The sequence below is a fragment of the Cynocephalus volans genome, chromosome 9 (genome assembly GCF_027409185.1).
Source record: "Cynocephalus volans isolate mCynVol1 chromosome 9, mCynVol1.pri, whole genome shotgun sequence".
Classification (NCBI taxonomy): domain Eukaryota; kingdom Metazoa; phylum Chordata; class Mammalia; order Dermoptera; family Cynocephalidae; genus Cynocephalus; species Cynocephalus volans.
In genome coordinates, this window is record NC_084468.1 from 23,127,808 (window position 1) to 23,146,231 (window position 18,424).

The 18,424-nt window shown below is 33.2% G+C and overlaps 1 protein-coding gene across 2 annotated transcripts in view; it reads left to right on the top strand.

The window, feature by feature from the left end:
* The window catches only part of TBC1D19 (TBC1 domain family member 19), a 154,081-nt gene that overhangs the window by 74,336 nt on the left and 61,321 nt on the right, over positions 1-18,424 (top strand). Inside the window, exons 10-12 of one of the 2 annotated variants that reach the window (XM_063108149.1) lie at positions 1,641-1,679; positions 3,147-3,259; positions 14,594-14,668. In XM_063108149.1, the coding sequence (XP_062964219.1) occupies positions 1,641-1,679; positions 3,147-3,259; positions 14,594-14,668 (227 nt within the window). The remainder of the gene's footprint in view (positions 1-1,640; positions 1,680-3,146; positions 3,260-14,593; positions 14,669-18,424) is intronic. The other variant, XM_063108150.1, reaches the window with a different exon arrangement.

Consider the following 18,424-nt stretch of genomic DNA (forward strand, 5'->3'; position numbering starts at 1 on the left):
AGCATTGACACACTTTTGTAATCCCCAACCATATCAAGAAACAGAATGTTACCAGCATCCAGAAGCCCCTTTAGGCACACTTCCACACTCTGTCACCCCTGAATAGCAGCTCTCCTGATTTCTAACATGATAAGTTAGTTTTACGTATTTTTGTACTTTATAGAAACAGAACCGTACAGTATGTACTTCTTTAGCTTAATGTCATCTGTAAGATTCAAAGTGTTGTGTAGAATTATAAATCATTCGTTCTCATTGCTGTTTTCTAATCCACTATGAATATACCACTATTTTTCTAGTCTACTATTAATGGCCATTTGAGTTGTTTGTACTATTTTGTTATTATCGATAGTGCTGCTGTGAATATTCTTGTGCATGTCTCTTAGTGTGCATATGTACGCATTAAGGTACATACCTGAGAATGAATTACTAAATATCATAGGGTATGTATGTGTTCAGTGTTAGTAGATGTCGGGCTAGATCACAGATCCCTCTGCCCTATCCTGTGCAGGTGGCCTGAGTCAGGTAGTTGAAAAAAGATTCTGGCGGCAGATAACAGGATAGACATGCTTTATTCCGATGCGAACTCTGCTGGCCAGTGGTTCAGAGCTGCTGCCTTTTATACCGAAGCTACACAACAGGGCAGTGAGCAAAGGGGTACATGGGTGCACATGCGCACTAACACTACTCTTACATTACTTGAGGTGAGAGGGCCTGACTAAACTAACTCCGTTGTCCTCACAGTAGATATTGCCATTTTTCCAAAGTGGTTGTACCAGTTTACACTCCCATCAGTTTTGTATGAGAAGTTTATTTACTCCATATCTTTTGCATTTAGAATTCATTTTAGCTATTGTGGTGTGTGTTTCATAATGGTTTTAATTGCATTTCTCTGATGACGAATGTGATTGAGCAAGTTTTCATGTTTATTGATCATTTCTGTCACCTCTTTTGTGAAGAACCTGTTCAAGTCCTTTGCCTATTTGTGCCTGACAATTGTCTGTCTTTTTCTACAAAGAGTTCTTTGTATTTTCTAGATATGAGTCTTTTGCCAGATGTACATTTTGTAAATATATTCTTCTACTTTGTGACTTACCTTTTCAATCTCTTAGTGGTGTTTTTTTGATGAACAGATGTTTTTTATTTTAATATGGTCTAGTTTATAATTATTTTTCTATTATGATTGGTACTTCTTAAAAAAAGTAATCCTCCCCATATATAATCTTTTAAAATGGCATTTATATAGTGAGATTTTACCTATACAGTAGTAAGGCCTTTATTAGATATTGTTTAATGGTAGTCTGGAGTGGCAGTAGTTCTTTGTAAATGAAGCTGTCAACAAGTTTTGTGTTTTTCTTTTGGAAAAAAAGATGAATGGACAGAAACATTTTTGTTTTATGAGATTTTCTGTTTTATTTTAACAAAGAGAAAATTAATTTACATTTTTCTTCAGCTCCCTTTTAATTTCTACACACTTTAAACAAACTTGGAAAAAAGATTTTCTAAATATAAGATATTCTTATTGTTTTCTATAGAGCCATCCAGCTTTAAAAGTATCGATACCAGAAAAAACCTACCTAATGTTCTAAGTGTGGCCGATCATATTTGTGTCTAATAATTTTATTTTCTTTTAACATTCTTAGAGCTTTTTGAAAATGAGCATGTGCGTATTGGGCAAAAAGGTAAGCATTTAATTATAGTTGTTTTAATTTCTGAAAAACGAGACAGTTCTAGGTAAATATCTATCAAATATTGTCAATTGAAATGTAATGTCTGAAAAGCTAAAAACCTAACGAGGAGTAATATTTAACTATGCAGATAATATAATGAGAATCTTTATAAAGAGGGAAAATGCATTATTTTGGCTTTATCAATAAATGTCAGATAAAGAAGTACACAGCTGGTTCACCTAAAAGGAAATGCAGATGCACATTCCTCAGGGATGTTAGCTTAATCCATTCAGCAGGAGAATTTCATTTTAAAATCAAAGAACACGTTCTCTCTTGGATGCATCCACACACCTCTCATTAGAGTTAATGGGAATATGCTCTTGCATGAGGAAAAAACGTAACTGTAACATTTCCCGATGACTAAACAATGGTATGACCTAATAACCGAAGTGGCTCCAAGTATTCTGGGGAATAATTTTACCTCATCTTTTGAAGATTCTTTTCCTTGTTTTTATAAACACTGTTTTGTCTTTGAAATATGAAGTGCAGATTAGTCTTTGTGTCAGAATGAACCTTCTATGACTGTTATATTATCATGTACCAAACTTCCTAGTTTAATTTTTCGAAATCGTATTTATTTAAAAGAATTCATTTGTATAATTTGACACTTTCAATAAACGTAATTGCTTATTAAAGAATATATTTCATCTCTTTTTTATTTCATTGAGACCCTTTGTTTCTTCTGATCATGTCATTTTCATTTAGTATAAGTTTTTTTCTCTTTCCTTTTAAGAAGAAAATGTAAGAAAACTGTACTGTTAGAAAAACATCGCAGTTGTCTAGTATGTCCTTTTTTGGTTTTTTGTTTTGTTTTGTTTTGTTTTCTTCTGCTTTTATTTACAGTCTGTGTGGCAGATATTTTCCTTAAAGAAAATAAAAACAAAAACAAAAAGTTGATATATTAATTTTGTGAACTTGGCTGCTTAAGAATAATTTTGGCCTTCTTAAAAGGTTGCAAGATCTTCTTTGCTTTTCTTTAAAAAATTCCTCCTTTCTGTTGATTTTGACAGATAGCTAAGAGGCCATCTAACAGAATGATTACCTTACATTGTTAAAATTTTTAGCCTTTTTATGTATAAAAATTTTATGTAATTTACTATATACATTAAATTTAATATATTAAATTTATTAGTAGTGCATTTATTAGTAATTAGCTATAGTTAAAGCAAAGTGATTTCAAGGTGCCTATATTTTAAAGCTTTTACCAGGCCGTGTAGGAGGTGGAGGAGCTTAAGGCTTGAAACCTGGAGGGCTGGTAATAGGGCCGTATCCAAATCCAGAGGGTAAAAGAAGATATGATGTAATTATGTTAGATATAAAGATTAAATGTTAGCGTCCCAAAAGATTTATAATTAAAGATTTTAGTGATATTTCTTACATTATGAATTTTCTAATGAGGTTTTAATATATTTTTGACAGTTCTAGCAGAACAAGATAGCGCTGCTGCTCAGCAGTATGTCAGACAAGGAAGTCCCACAGCACTGAGAGCTGAATTGTGGGCTCTCATTTTGAACATTTCCAGTCAGCCTGAGGTAAGAAGAAAAGAGGATAGACCAAATTTGGGCTATTCATATTTATTTTTCAAAGACCAGTTATTCAAAACAGAAAAACTTTTGTTTCTTGGTCTATTATTTACCACCACCTCCCCCCGACCCCTTTTTGGTTTTCAAAAGCCCTGTAGTTCTGGCTCTGAGACAAGATTTAACTATAAGGATTTTTCAGAGTTCATGGAAAGGTTTGTATGATCTTCTAATTCCATTTTGCTATGCACTTTTTGAAGTACCTTTGTATAATTTAATCACTGTGTACTTAACAGAAAGTTTCATTATTAATAATTAATTAAGTAGTGACTTTATACTTACATTAAAACAGTAAGTAAAATTTTTCAGAAGCGTTGGCTGACCATTTAAATCAGCAATGATGTTTGGTAGAATTGGGATGTTAGAAAAGGGAGAAATAAAGAAAGGTAACTCAGTATAAGTAAATGAATTATTTGTCCCTACAGTTACCTTTGAAATATGTACTATTTTTATGGTTCTAAAAATTGACAGATTATGTGTGAATATTATTTTTGCAAATATAAGAACATTTTATTTTAGGAAATGTAAAGAAAATGAAGAGAAATCACCAGCAGACAGGTAATGGGTCCAATAAAGAAAAATTATGTAAGACATTGATTCTTCTTGAAACATTCTTAATGCGGATTTATTTTGTTTGTTTTTCTTAAGCCAGTTAATCACAGAAGTCATCCATTTAACAGTTTTTTTTTTTTTTTTTTTTGTCTTTTTCGTGACCGGCACTCAGCCAGTGAGTGCACCGGCCATTCCCATATAGGATCCGAACCCGCAGCGGGAGCGTTACCGCACTCCCAGCGCCGCACTCTCCCAAGTGCGCCACGGCTCGGCCCCATTTAACAGTTTTGATGAATAGCACACTAGTAGCTCCCTAGCCTAGTGGTTAAAAACATAGGTTTTGGAATCATATAGACCTGGTTTCAATGCGTAGCTCTCCCAACTTACCAGAAATATATCATGGAGCAAGTTACTTAAATTTTTTCAAACCTCTGTTAACCCGTTCTTAAATACAGGTAATAATATTTATATCACAGTATTGTTTTGAGAATTAAAATGAAATAATGTATGTGAGTCTTTCCACAGTGCCTGGCACATAAGTGGTCACTATTAATGGTAGTAGTCATAATAATTACATATAGTTATGTTATAAATTAATTATAATTAATAATAATGCAGTTTTAAAGAAAATCAAATATTGTGTCTGTTATAAAAAGTATACCTCTAACCTTTGCAAATTATGTATGCATGTGTGTATTGTGTAAATCTCCCTCTGAACAGCACTATGAAAAATAACTTGTTTCCTTTTTGAAAGAATAAACTAGTGATTTATTTTAGAACAGTTTTAGATCAAATGATATTGCCAATCTTTTGTGGTGACATTTTAGAAATAACAGTTTACAAAATAGGTTTGAGTGTATGCTGGCCATTTTTTATCAGCTCCCGTAGAATAAAATGTAACTTTTGTCTTGATCTGACTTTGTGAATGACCTGCCAACTTCACTATTCAGGACCTATATTAACAAATCCTGTCTCTTTGCAGAGGAATTACTGCCATTTCAAAGACAAGTTTAGAATGTTCCCAGAGATATTATTCTAACAATCTCAGATAATAATCCCAGATAATGATAAAGTAATAATCCTAGATAAGGAGTGTTTACTACAATTGTTCAAAAGCTGTTTTTACACTCGAATTTTGGAGCTAATAGCTATCTGAGTTTTCTATAATGCAAAGTAACAACTATATTTGATATCTGTAAATTGAAATTAATGTTTTTAGAAAAGCAACCTTGATTTTATTGATTAAAACACCTTTCATCATTTATACTTAATTTCAGCTGTAAAACAGTGACCTCAATGAGCTATAGCAGTTCCAAAACAATTGCTGTAGGTGATACATTGCGGGGGGGGGGGGGGGGGGGGGGCGGGGGACGGATTAGGAAGAATACTTGCTTCTTATCAAGAATACTTGATTTGAACTTTTTGTTTACTTTTTAATTACTTAATATAAGCTGCACATAATTGCAATCATAGTTGAGGAGTTAGAGACATAAATGGAATATTTCACATTTCATATCCATGAAGTTATTCTTTAAAATCTTATTTTAATAGAAAGACTTTGGATATAATACTTCAAGTTTCTAGTAATTCATTTATTTAGTACTTTCAATATTATTTATAATATTATTTCATTGTCTAATTTTGATTTTTTTCTTTTAAGAAAATGTGTGATAAGTTTAAAAGGATTTTCTTTATATATTTTCTTCTACAAATCTGTAGGTATGTAAAAATATGCATATTTAGTAAACATTTATTCATATTCTTAAATTTTTTGCTTAATTTCATTTTGCTAATTAAAGACAGAAAATTTTACTGTTTTGCTCTGAGTAATCACTGATAAACTAGCCAAGACTAGTATTAACATAAAAGATTTTCATTTGTGATTTCTTGATAAGATTCCCTGCAACCTTACCAAGGCCCACAACAGTGCCTGACCTTCCTAGGTTTTTCTGGTCAGCTCACCTAGCCTCCATAGATCCTGTTTCTGACCTTCACCTTCCTCAACCACTTCTCTTCAGAGTCTTAGCAAAAGGCCTCCCCTCCTGATACCTGCAGAAAACAGAAGACAGCATTAGAAACTCATTCAAATTCCTTCCACCAAACTTGTAAACTTAATTGTGTCAGCACCTGTTCTTTCCTCATCTGCTTTTATTTAAGTGGAAGAAATGTCTGCCTCTTACACCTCTTAGCAGTGTTTGACCTCATTGACTACCGCTTTCTTGAAATATCCCTTGGCTTTTGTGACACAGTGCTCTTTCTGGCATTCCTCGTTTGTGGAGGGTCGTCTTTGTCGTCTAAGTTAGGGTTCTTGATGATTGTCTGTCTCTTCTAATTTGTACGTTCCTTGGTAAATCTCAACAACTCCCATAGCTTCAGTTACCAATTACCTCAAATCTGTTTATCTTCTTAGATCTCTCTTTCCTGAGCTTCAGACATAACTGCCTTGTGGACCTAAGCACTTGTATATCTCATAAGCACCTCAAATTCAGGATATCTAAACTTTTCCTGGATTCCTTTTTCAGTATCAGTGTCCGTCAAGGTGCCCCAGTCAGAAACCCAGCGTCGGGGCTGACTGGTTAGCTCAGTTGGTTAGAGCACAGACATAATCCCAAGATCACGGGTTCGGTCCCCCATTCTGGCCAGCCACACACACACACAAAAAAAAAAAAAAAAAAAAGAAAGAATGAAAAGAAAAAAGAAACCTGGTTTCATCCCTAACTTTCTACGTGAATCTCATATTATATTACCCAATAGGTCCCTCTTGATTTAACTCTTAAATATACTTCAAATCCAACTATTTCTCTATAGCCATTCATACTACCACTCCATTTCAGAATACCATCATTTCTTGCTTGAATTAAAACAATTTCCTACCTGGTCTTGTACCTCCAACCTGCCTCCCTCCTACAAGTCCTTTGTCTACCTTGCTTTTTCTAAAACTGAAATCTGATATCTCAGCTCTTCTGCTTAAAAACTTTTAAAGATCCCTTATTTTAATCTCCTTATTTTTTCCCTGGTCTTTGCACATGTTTCATATATATAAAAAATTCCTTTCTTTTGCCTTTCCTTCACCTGACAAGCCCTTATAATTCAAGCCTGTTATGTCACTTTCTCCAGGAGAACTTCCCTGGCACCCATATTTGGGTTAGAACTTTCTTCATATGTATTCCCCTGTCCTCCCCCCATGTTTTTACCTATTATGTAACACATACAATACTGTACTGCAAATGCCCAATTATTTTTTTGTATCCTCAACAGATAAGACTATAATTTCTATAAAGGCAGATAAGTAGTATAACTTAGTACTTAACAGCCATGTGTTTAGCTTCAGATAGACCCGGGTTCAAGTTCTGACTCTGCCCTTTCTTATCTATATGCCAAATTACTTCTCCATTTTAAATTATTCTAAATCTTGGGCTCCTCTTCCATAAAAGGGGGATAAGAAAAGATATGTGTATATCTGCAAGTATACACATACATAAATAACATACACACATGTGTATTTGTGTGGTGTGTGTGTATACACCAACCATAGAATTGCAGTAGGTTGTTAATTCAGTTGTTAATATAAGTATATTAAAAATATTACCTATTCATCACTATATTGTTCTTTTATTCATTTATTCAGTATATATTTATTCAATACCTTCTTTGTGCCATGCCTGTTCTGGGTGCTGGAGCTAGGAGTACCATATCTAGCACATAAAATGTGTTCAGTAAATATTTGTTGAATAATTGAATCCTTATTTTTGAGAAGTCTGATGATATAAGTATTAGCAGATATTAAATAAACCTATTCTTATGGTCAATAAACTATTTCTTAAAGAAAGTCACTCAAGCCAATGAGATGAATAAACACTACCAGGGTAAAGACTTAACAGAGCAACTCTTTTTGTGTGATCGTAATACCTGGAAGAATGTACTTCATGTTTGCTAGCATTCTATTCCAGAAAATGATTTAGTAACTGAACTGATTATTTAAGATTCACAGACCCATGCAGATTACTGCCTCCACAATTTCCATTAACCTTTGGTGGGGACATATGACAATCATTTTTGGTGGACTGGGCAACTCCCTGTCCAGTTCCCCAAAATGATATACCCAACTCTTAGTATTAAATTTCAGACTTTCTACCTCATCCCTCTTCCATTCTTTCCCAACAGATGATCTTGTTTTTTATTTCATAGGGAAAAAAAATGGAATTTATTAATGTCTACCTTAATTTTCTTTCTCTTCAGCGAGAACTTATTTTTATCTTACCCCTGTCAGAGGAAGAAATGTACTTATTTTGTCCAAGACTCTACTTGTGCCTCCTTTTGTCATTTTGATAATTTTTCTTCACTCTCTTCCTGTTTACTTGTTCCTTCCCCTGGTATTATGCATTCTCAGGTCTTTTCTATCTAAGGAATAAAATCAAATCTTAAATCCCATGTCTTCCCTAGCTTTTTCCCTGTCCCTTTCCTTCCTTTCATAGCTACATTTCTGAAACAAAAGTCTGTGCTAGACTTAATTTCATTAATTAATTAATTACATTAATAAGATTAATTGTTTGATTTCATTAATTACTTGGTCTGCCACAGTTTGGCATACATCCCAACTGCATGACTACAGCCGCCCCAGCTAAACTCATCAAGGAACAGTGGACATATTTTAGTCCTTACATCTAATGTTGCCTACTCTGTCCTTGAAATGTTCTTGGTCTTTATTTTAGTTCACCCTGTTTTCTTTTTCCCTTTCCCCCCCTCTCTCTTTTTCCTTTCTTTAGTCCCTATTTGGGTTTCTCTGCTAGACCTTAAGTGCATGTATTTCCTAGAATTCCATTTGTTCTTCTTATCATTCTATTCATTTTCCCTGAACTGCCTCATCCACAAGTCATCTATTCCCTAATGGATTCAACTCTGTTTTCAACCCAAACTTTTGTGTAAGCTTAAAATTTTATTTCCAGTTGCCTAAAGAACTTTATTATATGTTTTAAAAATATATCAGGCTCAGGATATCTAAAAGAAAAGGCAGAACCCTTACCTCAGTGTGCTTGTGCTCCTCCAAGAGATGCTGTACTGTTTCTCTCTGCACTATACTATTATCTCCCTGAAATGCCTTCTCTGCCTTTTGTCTACTCATCTTTCAAGATGCAGCTTATTCCATCATCTTTTTTGAGAAGCCTTTCTAACATTATCCCCTTTACCCTGTCTCCTCCCAGCTCCATCACTGCCACAGTTAGATACTTCATTCTCTTTTCTCTTATCATAACCAGGGCATGAGAAAAAGCCTAAAGAGAGAAAAACATATGCAATACTTCTTACTCTATTTGATTTATTCACTCTACTTGATTTGTTTTTCTTCACCATCTTTAATGTCAGTATCTTGTACAGTGTCTAGAAATGGCAGGCTCATATAAATGTTTAATGAACAATTTACTATAAAATATTAGGAATGTTCTGTAAGTTCTTTTATTTCCTGAGAGTATATTTTCTCTTTTTTTAAGTTAGAAATGGTATAAATCTGCACAAAATACAAAAAAAAAAAAAAAAAAAGAAAGAAAGAAAGAAAAACAGAAACAACAACAACAAAACCCTGAGATTTAAATATTCTCTGATGCTAAAAATTTGGGCTACTTTGTTTTTCAGAGATTGCCTTTTATAATTGTAATTCATTACTCTTACAATATATATTGCCAGAACTTATACCAAATACTCCTTTAAAATATCCTGTTTTCTTATTGGTAATCAACTAATTTTTGTAAATGCTTATGTATTTTATAGTGTAGAATTAAGATATTAATATAAAACTTGTCCCTATCAACTATAACCATATGTTATAATTTTGACTCTCCTATCTATGTTTGTCTCTCATTTTATATGTATAAATTACACCAAAAACTATTGAATCCAAACAGCTTAGACTAGGAATTAGGAGGACTAGTTCAGTCACCAGCTAAGACAGTTAACTTTGCCAGATTTCATTTTTTTAATCTGAAAATAAGGAGAGTAGACTAGATATTTTCAAAGTTCCTGTATTTTTCAGATTCTGATTATTTTCTCTAGAATTAGAAAATAGATTATTCTAGAAAATAGATTTTTGTCAACAGCACTGTTATATGTCTAAAGTCATAGACTAATTTATTAACAGCATTTTGATAATGTCTTATCCTTCAGGAAACCATTCTTAGTAATTGACTTTGTGAGTGGGGCTCCTGCTGTTCTCAGGTAGCAACCAGTTCTATAACTGGTTCAATAAATACTTCTAGATCTTTAGGAACTATAAGTGGGTTGGAAAATGTAGTGTTTCATTTAATTCAACTTAATACTTGCTTTTATTTGTTCAAATACTCATAATTTAAAATCCACATACTTTATTTTAAATGAATGGACTGTGAGTATATGATTCTGTCCATAGATATATTGCACCATGGTTGATCCTAGTAAAGGACGGCTTAATCCAGATTCTGAGAACTCTATCTGAACTTATGCCTAACTCACTTGATAACAGAGGTCTTGATTTAGTCTCAAGTTCGCTGAGGTCAGGTAACTTGTCTGCCTGGTTTACTGCTTGTCCCTATCTTCTAGCCTTTCAATACATTTTATAAATAAAATGTTATACTAAAATTTTACTGTTTATTTAGCTGTATGATGTGGTATATAAGAGAATAATTAAAGGAAAATTGTGAAAAACCTGATTGCATAATTATTTGTTATGTATACATTATCTTTGTTACATGCAAATATCAATAAGTTCTTTTAATTTCCTTTGTATTTTAGTAGACACTAAAATCAATATAAAGGGATGTATTGGGAAAAGTCAATATATTTTAAGTATTTATTAAATTATGTGAAAGTATCAAAACAAATTATAAACTTAAAAGATGGAGTACTTTTCAAATATGATCTGTGATTTTGAAGTTTGTCTTGACAGATGGAGTGGTTGAGGCAACATGACAAAGTCTTCCTTCAATTAATTACTCAGCATTTCATATTTGTTGCTTTGTTACATATTTTAATATGTGTGAATAATACGTCTGAACCAATATGGCACATTAATTTATCAGAATACTGTACAATTATATTTATGGGCTAGTTGACCATTTTAAACAATAGGATCCAATAAAAATATTCTTCTGGATTAAAAAAAGGTATTCACAGCATTTGGAAGATATGTTTCTTTATGGAAGCATCCTATACTAAAATTAGAATTTTAATGACTACTCTTATTAGGATATTTATCAGTTTTCTAGCATTCGTCATGAAGGGCATCTGCTATTAATTTATATTTAAAAAGCATTACAAGTGCAATTACAAATAAATTATTGTTAAGCATAACAATTAAAATAAAATTCTCTGTGGGCATTTATAATTTGTAGGTAATAATGCAGATGTGAATGTGTGTTTGCAGTATGTACCCAAAGAAATATTTCCTTTAATTGATTTTTTACTTTAGTTTTTTATGTCAGTACAAATGTAATACAAAAATTTTAAGAATAATAAATTAAAATAATGATAAAGTAAAATCACTAAAACTGTTCTAAAGCAGTATTTTTTTCAGAGGTCTGCATGACCTACTTTATTTCTCTGTGCTTTTTTATAGGAGATATAAAAGTTCCTTAATAAATGTGAGATAGTTTAAGAAAAATTGGTCAATAATAATTCTCAACTGAAGAGTAGTCCTCTAACAGGGATGGTCATCCTCTTTGAACAAGCATGCAGCCCAGAGAATCACTGAGGGAAAAGGACATTGGCCTGACCAGCAAGTATCAGCTGACTCAACACTGACAGTGCTGGAGGGTGATGGGTGTCACAGCCACATGGCCTTCACATCGCATACATGAGCATATAGAGGAGAAAAAATGCAATTGTGTCAGTAGTTGTCAAATGGCATTGAGAAAACTTGGCAGCCATTTCTAATAAAATCTTTGAAATAAATGGAGCTTCTGAAACGTAAGACTATTTCTTAAAACTAACGGTATATTCAAACTACACAGAAATGCTGAAGCTCTTTTCATTAGAATTAGTAATAAGGCAGTGGTACTATCACCAGTATTATTAATCATAGTTTTTGAGGCCCTAGTAATGGTCTAAGACATAGAAATGAGTTAGTTTATGTTTTGGGAAAGACACACAATCATCTTCTTTTCAGATGATTATGACTGTATACCCAGAAAACCCAAGATATAAAAAAAAAATTACTAGAAGTAATGATGAGATTTTAATAAGACAGGGATATAAAATAAATATACAAAAATCAGTAGCTTTTCTCTGTACTATCAATAATGAATTAGAACTATAAAAGTGAAAAAAATACCTCATTCACAATAGTAAAAACATTTAAATATGTACAGAATAAATTTAGCAGGAAAGGGACAAGACCCATATGAGGAAAATTATAATTCTTTATAAAGGACATAGAGCAATAATGTCTAACCATTATATAGCAATCACACTGTGCCAGGCACTATTCTGAGCGTATTACATGTATTAATTCATTATTCCTTACATCAGGCCTACAAAGAAGGTCCTATTATTACCATCATTTTACTGAGGCCCAGAAAAGTGTTTGCCTAAGGTCACATAAAGATCTCAATCATATTTTTGGGTGGAAAACCTTAATATTGTAAAACTTGACAGTTTTTCCAAACAATATGTAAGAGAATCCCTTTTATTTTTAACTGGATGAAATCATCTTAAAGTTCTTGCAGAGATTAAATATCTAAGAATAGCCAAATAAGTTCTGGGAAGAAAAAAAAAAAAAAAAGAATGGTGAGACTTTAAATAGATTCAGGTCTAGCATTTTATTTCAATTGGAAATGCATGGTTTATTTAATGAATTATGCTGATAATTGTACATCCTTTTGAAGGAAAACAGGCCTTTTGATAATCAGATGCAAGAATAAACTCCAGGTGGATTATAAATAGTTAAGTGAAAGACTTAGCAATTTTAGACTTAGTTACTTTAGGAAGGCAGAATGGAAGGAGAAAAGATGATTGAATTTTTCTTTATTCAGCTTTATATTGTTTCACTTATTTTTTTATTTTTATTTTTATTTTATTTTATTTTATTTTTTTCGTGACCGGCGCTCAGCCAGGGAGTGCACCGGTCATTCCTATATAGGATCTGAACCCGCGGCGGGAGCGGTGCCGCGCTGCTAGCGCAGCACGCTACCGAGTGCGCCACGGGCTCAGCCCTGTTTCACTTATTTTAATGGTCATATATTAGTTTGTAATTTTGAGCTTACTTTATTTTTAAAAAGAGACAAAACTCTAAACTTAGCTTTTGCACTTCACTAACAAATATTAAGCATTGGCAAGAATTGGTATTTGAAGTAGTGCTGTTTCTGCCATTAAGAACCTTGCATTCTAGCCATGGAGATGGATTCAATAGATACAATGGAAGGTAGATAAAATAATAAAATAATATTGCATTAGTTTGAAAATCAAAACTTCATGAATGAAAACTAATTAAAGCTTCTTTATTAAAATTAAAATGACTAAAAATAGCCAGTAAATACCCACAGTATCTTTAGGCAAAAGAGCACTTTGCCTCAAACCAGAGAACTGTGTATTAAACATCTTTCAAGATTAAGAAATCATATTTCAGGAAACATAGAGTCAGTTATTATGTTGCTAAGGCAGCTATGTACAATAAATATTCCTCCTTGTCTCAGACGATCCTGTCCCACAACCCTTACTTTGAGGGAATGTCTTCAGGAAGAGTCAAATAGATTGGTGTGTACTATGGAGATAAGCAGCCTTCAGATAAGGGCAGAGACCAGGGCTAAAGTTTCTGAGAGATGAATGAATGGATTTGGAGGAATCTAGGGGTCAGCTATGCGGTGAGAAAGTATTCCATCTCCCTTTAGCAAAACTACTGCCCAATTGATCCCTACCTTCATCCTTAATACCCTAACCAACCAAGTTAACCTGGTACTTAACTTGATTACAGTCTCAAGTTCCTACTCCCTCTTTCTCTCCCTCCTTCCTTCTCATTTCTTCCTTTCCTTCCTTATTTTCTCCTTTCCATTTTTCCTTCTATTTCACATTCTCTATTAAATTAAACATTAGCCTAATCTCATCATTGTACAGAGTTATTCAATTTTATAGTATTATGGAACTTATTCTAATATTAAAAGCTGTCTTAATTTATATGCTGTGTGACTGCTTTTACTCCCAGGGCTGATTTATTATGCTTAAAGTTTTTATTTTGTAATAATTTAGGTTTTAGAAAGGCATTATAGAGTGGTCCTTCTGGGTTTTTGTATAGGTTCTGGGGCCAGGTTTACTGGGATCAAATCTTACTAGCTTTGTGACCTTGGGTAGCAAGTTACTTTTCTCTCTAGGCCTCAGTTTCCTCAAATGTAGTTGGGAATAATAACCACTGACCCATTTCATTTTGTTGGGATTAAATGAGTTAACTCGTGAAAAGTGGGTAAAACAGTGCCTGGTACCTAGTAAGTACTTAATAAATACTATATTTGCTATTAAAGTTAAATCGTGGTTAATAGATTTAGCAAATATTGGTTGAATACCAACCAGGTGCCAGACATTATCCTAAATGATGGGAGTAGGTATATTTATTGAACAACTGCTATTGATCAAGCATGGGATATATAATAGTGAATAAATGGAGTTTCTACCCTCTTTGTGTTTATAGTACTATTAATGATTATTATTTATTAAAATTTGAGACTGACTTTATAAACGTGATTGATTTTTAATTTTTGTTTGTTTTGCTTTTAAATTTAGGATATCTTGTATTATGAGCAGCTTAAGACCAATGTGATACAACATGACCTTTTGGTGGATAGTCTAATTTATAAAGTAAGTGAAAGTAAGCATAGTTTTTTTTCATTTCATTAATATACTTAAAAATTGAAAGTTTTCAATATGCAGGGCCTGCACAATGTACAATGATACATATTAACCTAGAAAAAATAATTTTGAGTGATCATTATACTCAAAATGATACCATTTTACAGATCATTTAAAGTTCAGGTTGGCCTTTAAAATTTGCAGTCTGCATTCAATGTTATCTTCTTTCCCTTTGAAGCTGTCATCATGATCTTCCCATTTTTTGATTAGCAAAATAAGTATTTCTTAGCACTATAAATACAAGTTTTCAACACATACCAAATAAAAAAGCAACTGAAAAGAAAATCAGACTATAATATTTTTATCCTATTTATCTCATGATTCTTTGAGGCCTAATTGTTCTCTTTGTATTCAAGTCATTTTGAGTTTTTAATTTATTTTAGTTTGTAGACATATGGCTAAGTATATCTCAAGTTTTATGATAGGGATACATTGAGGTTTTGCCTTTAAGCATCTGATAATCAAGTTGAAAGTTGAGTTATAGATGCTTTAAGCATAATATAGGATATGACTAATTCTGGATTAATAATTAGACTGTTTTAAAAACTTGGACTTTAAATTTAGAATTTGAAAGATAGAGGAGAATGTATATTATTATAGGTCTCAGAAATGGGGGAGAGACGCTTACACACTGAGGACCTGAAAATTTGTCTGGGTAGGACATATTGTAATAACTGCTAATATTTATGACTGCTTACTGTGTGCTATAATGTTCTAAACCCTTTACACAGATTATCATTTAATCAGGACAACTACTTTAAGAATAGCAGATACCAACACTTAGGCTATAAATGATAAATACATTTTTTTCCCTGGGAAAAGAAAACTTGAATTCTGCAAAATCACACATTAAAAATAACAGCTCATAGGAAAAATAGGGTTGGGGCAGAGCACTCAAAACTTTTGCAACTTTGTAACCAGAAGACTAACAAAAATAATAATTGATAGCTTGGGAGAAGAATCAAACAGCTCAGGCAGACTGCTCCCACAGGAGCTATTAAAAATATACTAAACTGATAAAATCGAAATGCTAAAATAATGCAGATGGAAGTGATGCTCTGGGCCACGGAGCTGCTGTTAACGTGGGCACAAGAAGAATTACAGCAACTGAGAAATATGCCAGGCTGGGAGTGTGCCTCTCTGGAGAGGGAGCCCCCTTGTCAACGTCTGTCTTTAATTTTCTTAAAATGCAATTATAGAGGCTAACGCCTGTGCAGCAGGTAAGCTGAAGGCTTTTTTCTTTCCTGCTAAAGGTTTAAATTCTACTCTTGCTATTCTAGCTCCCCTTGCTTAAGAAAAATTGCATCTGCACCAACATAATTTCCATGTTATACTGACATCATTCCCTTACCTACCAGCCACATATCAACACATGTGCTAGAGCAAAACAGAAAGTACTATTATTTTACCATTTTACAGATGAGGGAACTGAGGAAAAGGTTAAAGAAATGTTTAAATTCACATTAAGTAGCAAAGCCGAAATTTGAACCTAGCTAATCTGAATACAGAACCATATACTGTACCGTAAGCAGAAATAAGGAAGTTTAGAGTACAAAGTCCTTTGATGAAAAATCTTAAATCTCCAGAGGTTTTTACACTAGATTTGGATTGTAGGTCCTAATATTAACTTTGAGGTCAAATGATTATGCTCAGTGAATTATTTTAGTAACAGCTTAAGAGATCTCTTGGCCTTTAAGACCGTTAACCTCTTTTCTATTCAAATAAGAGGAAACTCACAAGTGAGAAAGCTCAAAAAAAAACCAGTGAGTGCTAGCATGAGAGTTTTTTGTTGCTAACATGAATTTTAGTTTGAGTCAATAAAGAAAATCTGTTTTGAGAAGGAAGTAAACAGTTTGTGCCCGAGGAGTCAAATATAAGTTTTGGTAGCATCAATCCTCATTCTGTGTACAACATGAATGTTTTTAGAGAGGTATCTGTCCCTTGTTGTTTTTGACTTCTGTTAGTTGGGCTCTGCTGATCTCGTTGGAGCAACTTCAAACATTATTAAAGTCAGCTCGTAAGGGAATGAGCATTTAAAGAAATTATTTAAAGTTTCATTACAGGCTCCATGGCACAGACTTGTTTTAAATTGAACTGGAAACTCTTGGCTATTGTAAATAGTGCTGCAATAAACACGGAAATACAGGTATCCCTTCGGCATGATGATTTCCATTCCTCTGGGTATATTCCCAGCAGTGGAAAAGCTGGGTCATATGGTCGATCTATCTGTAATTGTTTGAGAAACCTCTATACAATTTTCCATGAAGACTGCACCATTATATTGAGAAGTTAAAATAAAGTAAAATAAATAAGTAAATTGAACTGAATACAAAGTAGAATTACTGTAGTGGTTAAAGGAATGAAGGGAACAAGGCAATACTAAATACAGAACATCATTAAACCTTCCCTAAGCTAAATTGTTAAATGGTCCTGTCTGAATTGTTTTTTGTACAAATTTGCCTTGTATCTACACCTTCTACAGTTTTTCACCATTTACTATGAACTGACAATTTGTATCAGTGTTTCTTAACCTATCTTCATTATCACACCCCTGAGGAGAAAAATTTTCTCTTGAATAAGAAAAATTAAATACCAGAGAATAAGATTTTGTTGAATAGAGATGAGCTTTGGAGGTCCACATGCCGTGGTGATATGTGACATCTTTTGGCCTCCCGAGAACCAGTTTTTACCCAGTAGGAGGCAATGTCATTCCTGTTGAGAATGCATGACCTCTGTCTTTGCCTGTCTGTCTCCTGACTTAGAAGACTGGGCCCTTTCTTTCCTCTTAATCTGTGTTTTTAAGTTTTTCCAGACTTAGCACATATTCCCTGCCTCTGGAGTTATCCACGAGTTCCGTTCTCCCCTGACTGGTGCTTTCCTCATTAGCTTGGTTGAATTTTGTAGACTTTTTGAGCTGTGTTATCATGGGTTTCTACAATATTTCTTTGTACGTTTTCTCTTATTTTTACTGTGTATGTATTCTTGCCAGTGAGATTAGACTTCTTGAGGATAAATATTGTCTGTTGTTTTTGTTTGTTTGTTTGGGTTTTGATTTTTGTATTCTTCATCCCATTTAATCAGTCAGTACTTACTGAATCGAATATATATCAGTGCCCTTTAGATCTGGACTTTTTTGATACATGTAAGGTTCAAGATCTCTATTTAAATACATGTACTTATAAACAGATGAAGAATACAGTAAATAAAGGGGCTTTTGGTGAATTTTTAAAATAGTGTTCTGGATGCCTACTCTGTATCTGATACTATCCTAGGCATTTACCCTTATTTCCTGAAGTAGGTAGTGGTATCTGCATTTAGAGATATGGGGACCTATGCTTGGAGTTACTGACCAAAGTCATAGAGTTTGAAGTAGTGGAACTGGATTTCAAATCTTGGTCAAATCTGTTGGAATGTCCATGTTCTTTACACTGAAGCATACAAGTAGCAGGTTCCAACTCACTGTACGAAATGTTGAGAAATACTCTGGGGGAAATGCAAATGTTTTGGTTTATTTTTCAGAGCTTTTCTTTATTTATTTGTTATTGTGGAGGAGTACCTTTTAGTGATGCATTGCTTCATAGGAAAGTAAAATTAATTTTTGTTAATAATTTTATATTTTTATTTTCTGTTTATTCATCCAACATGTGTTGGGTACTTATTAGGTGCTAGGCACTGTGCTGGTGCTAAGTATATTAAAAATAGTTA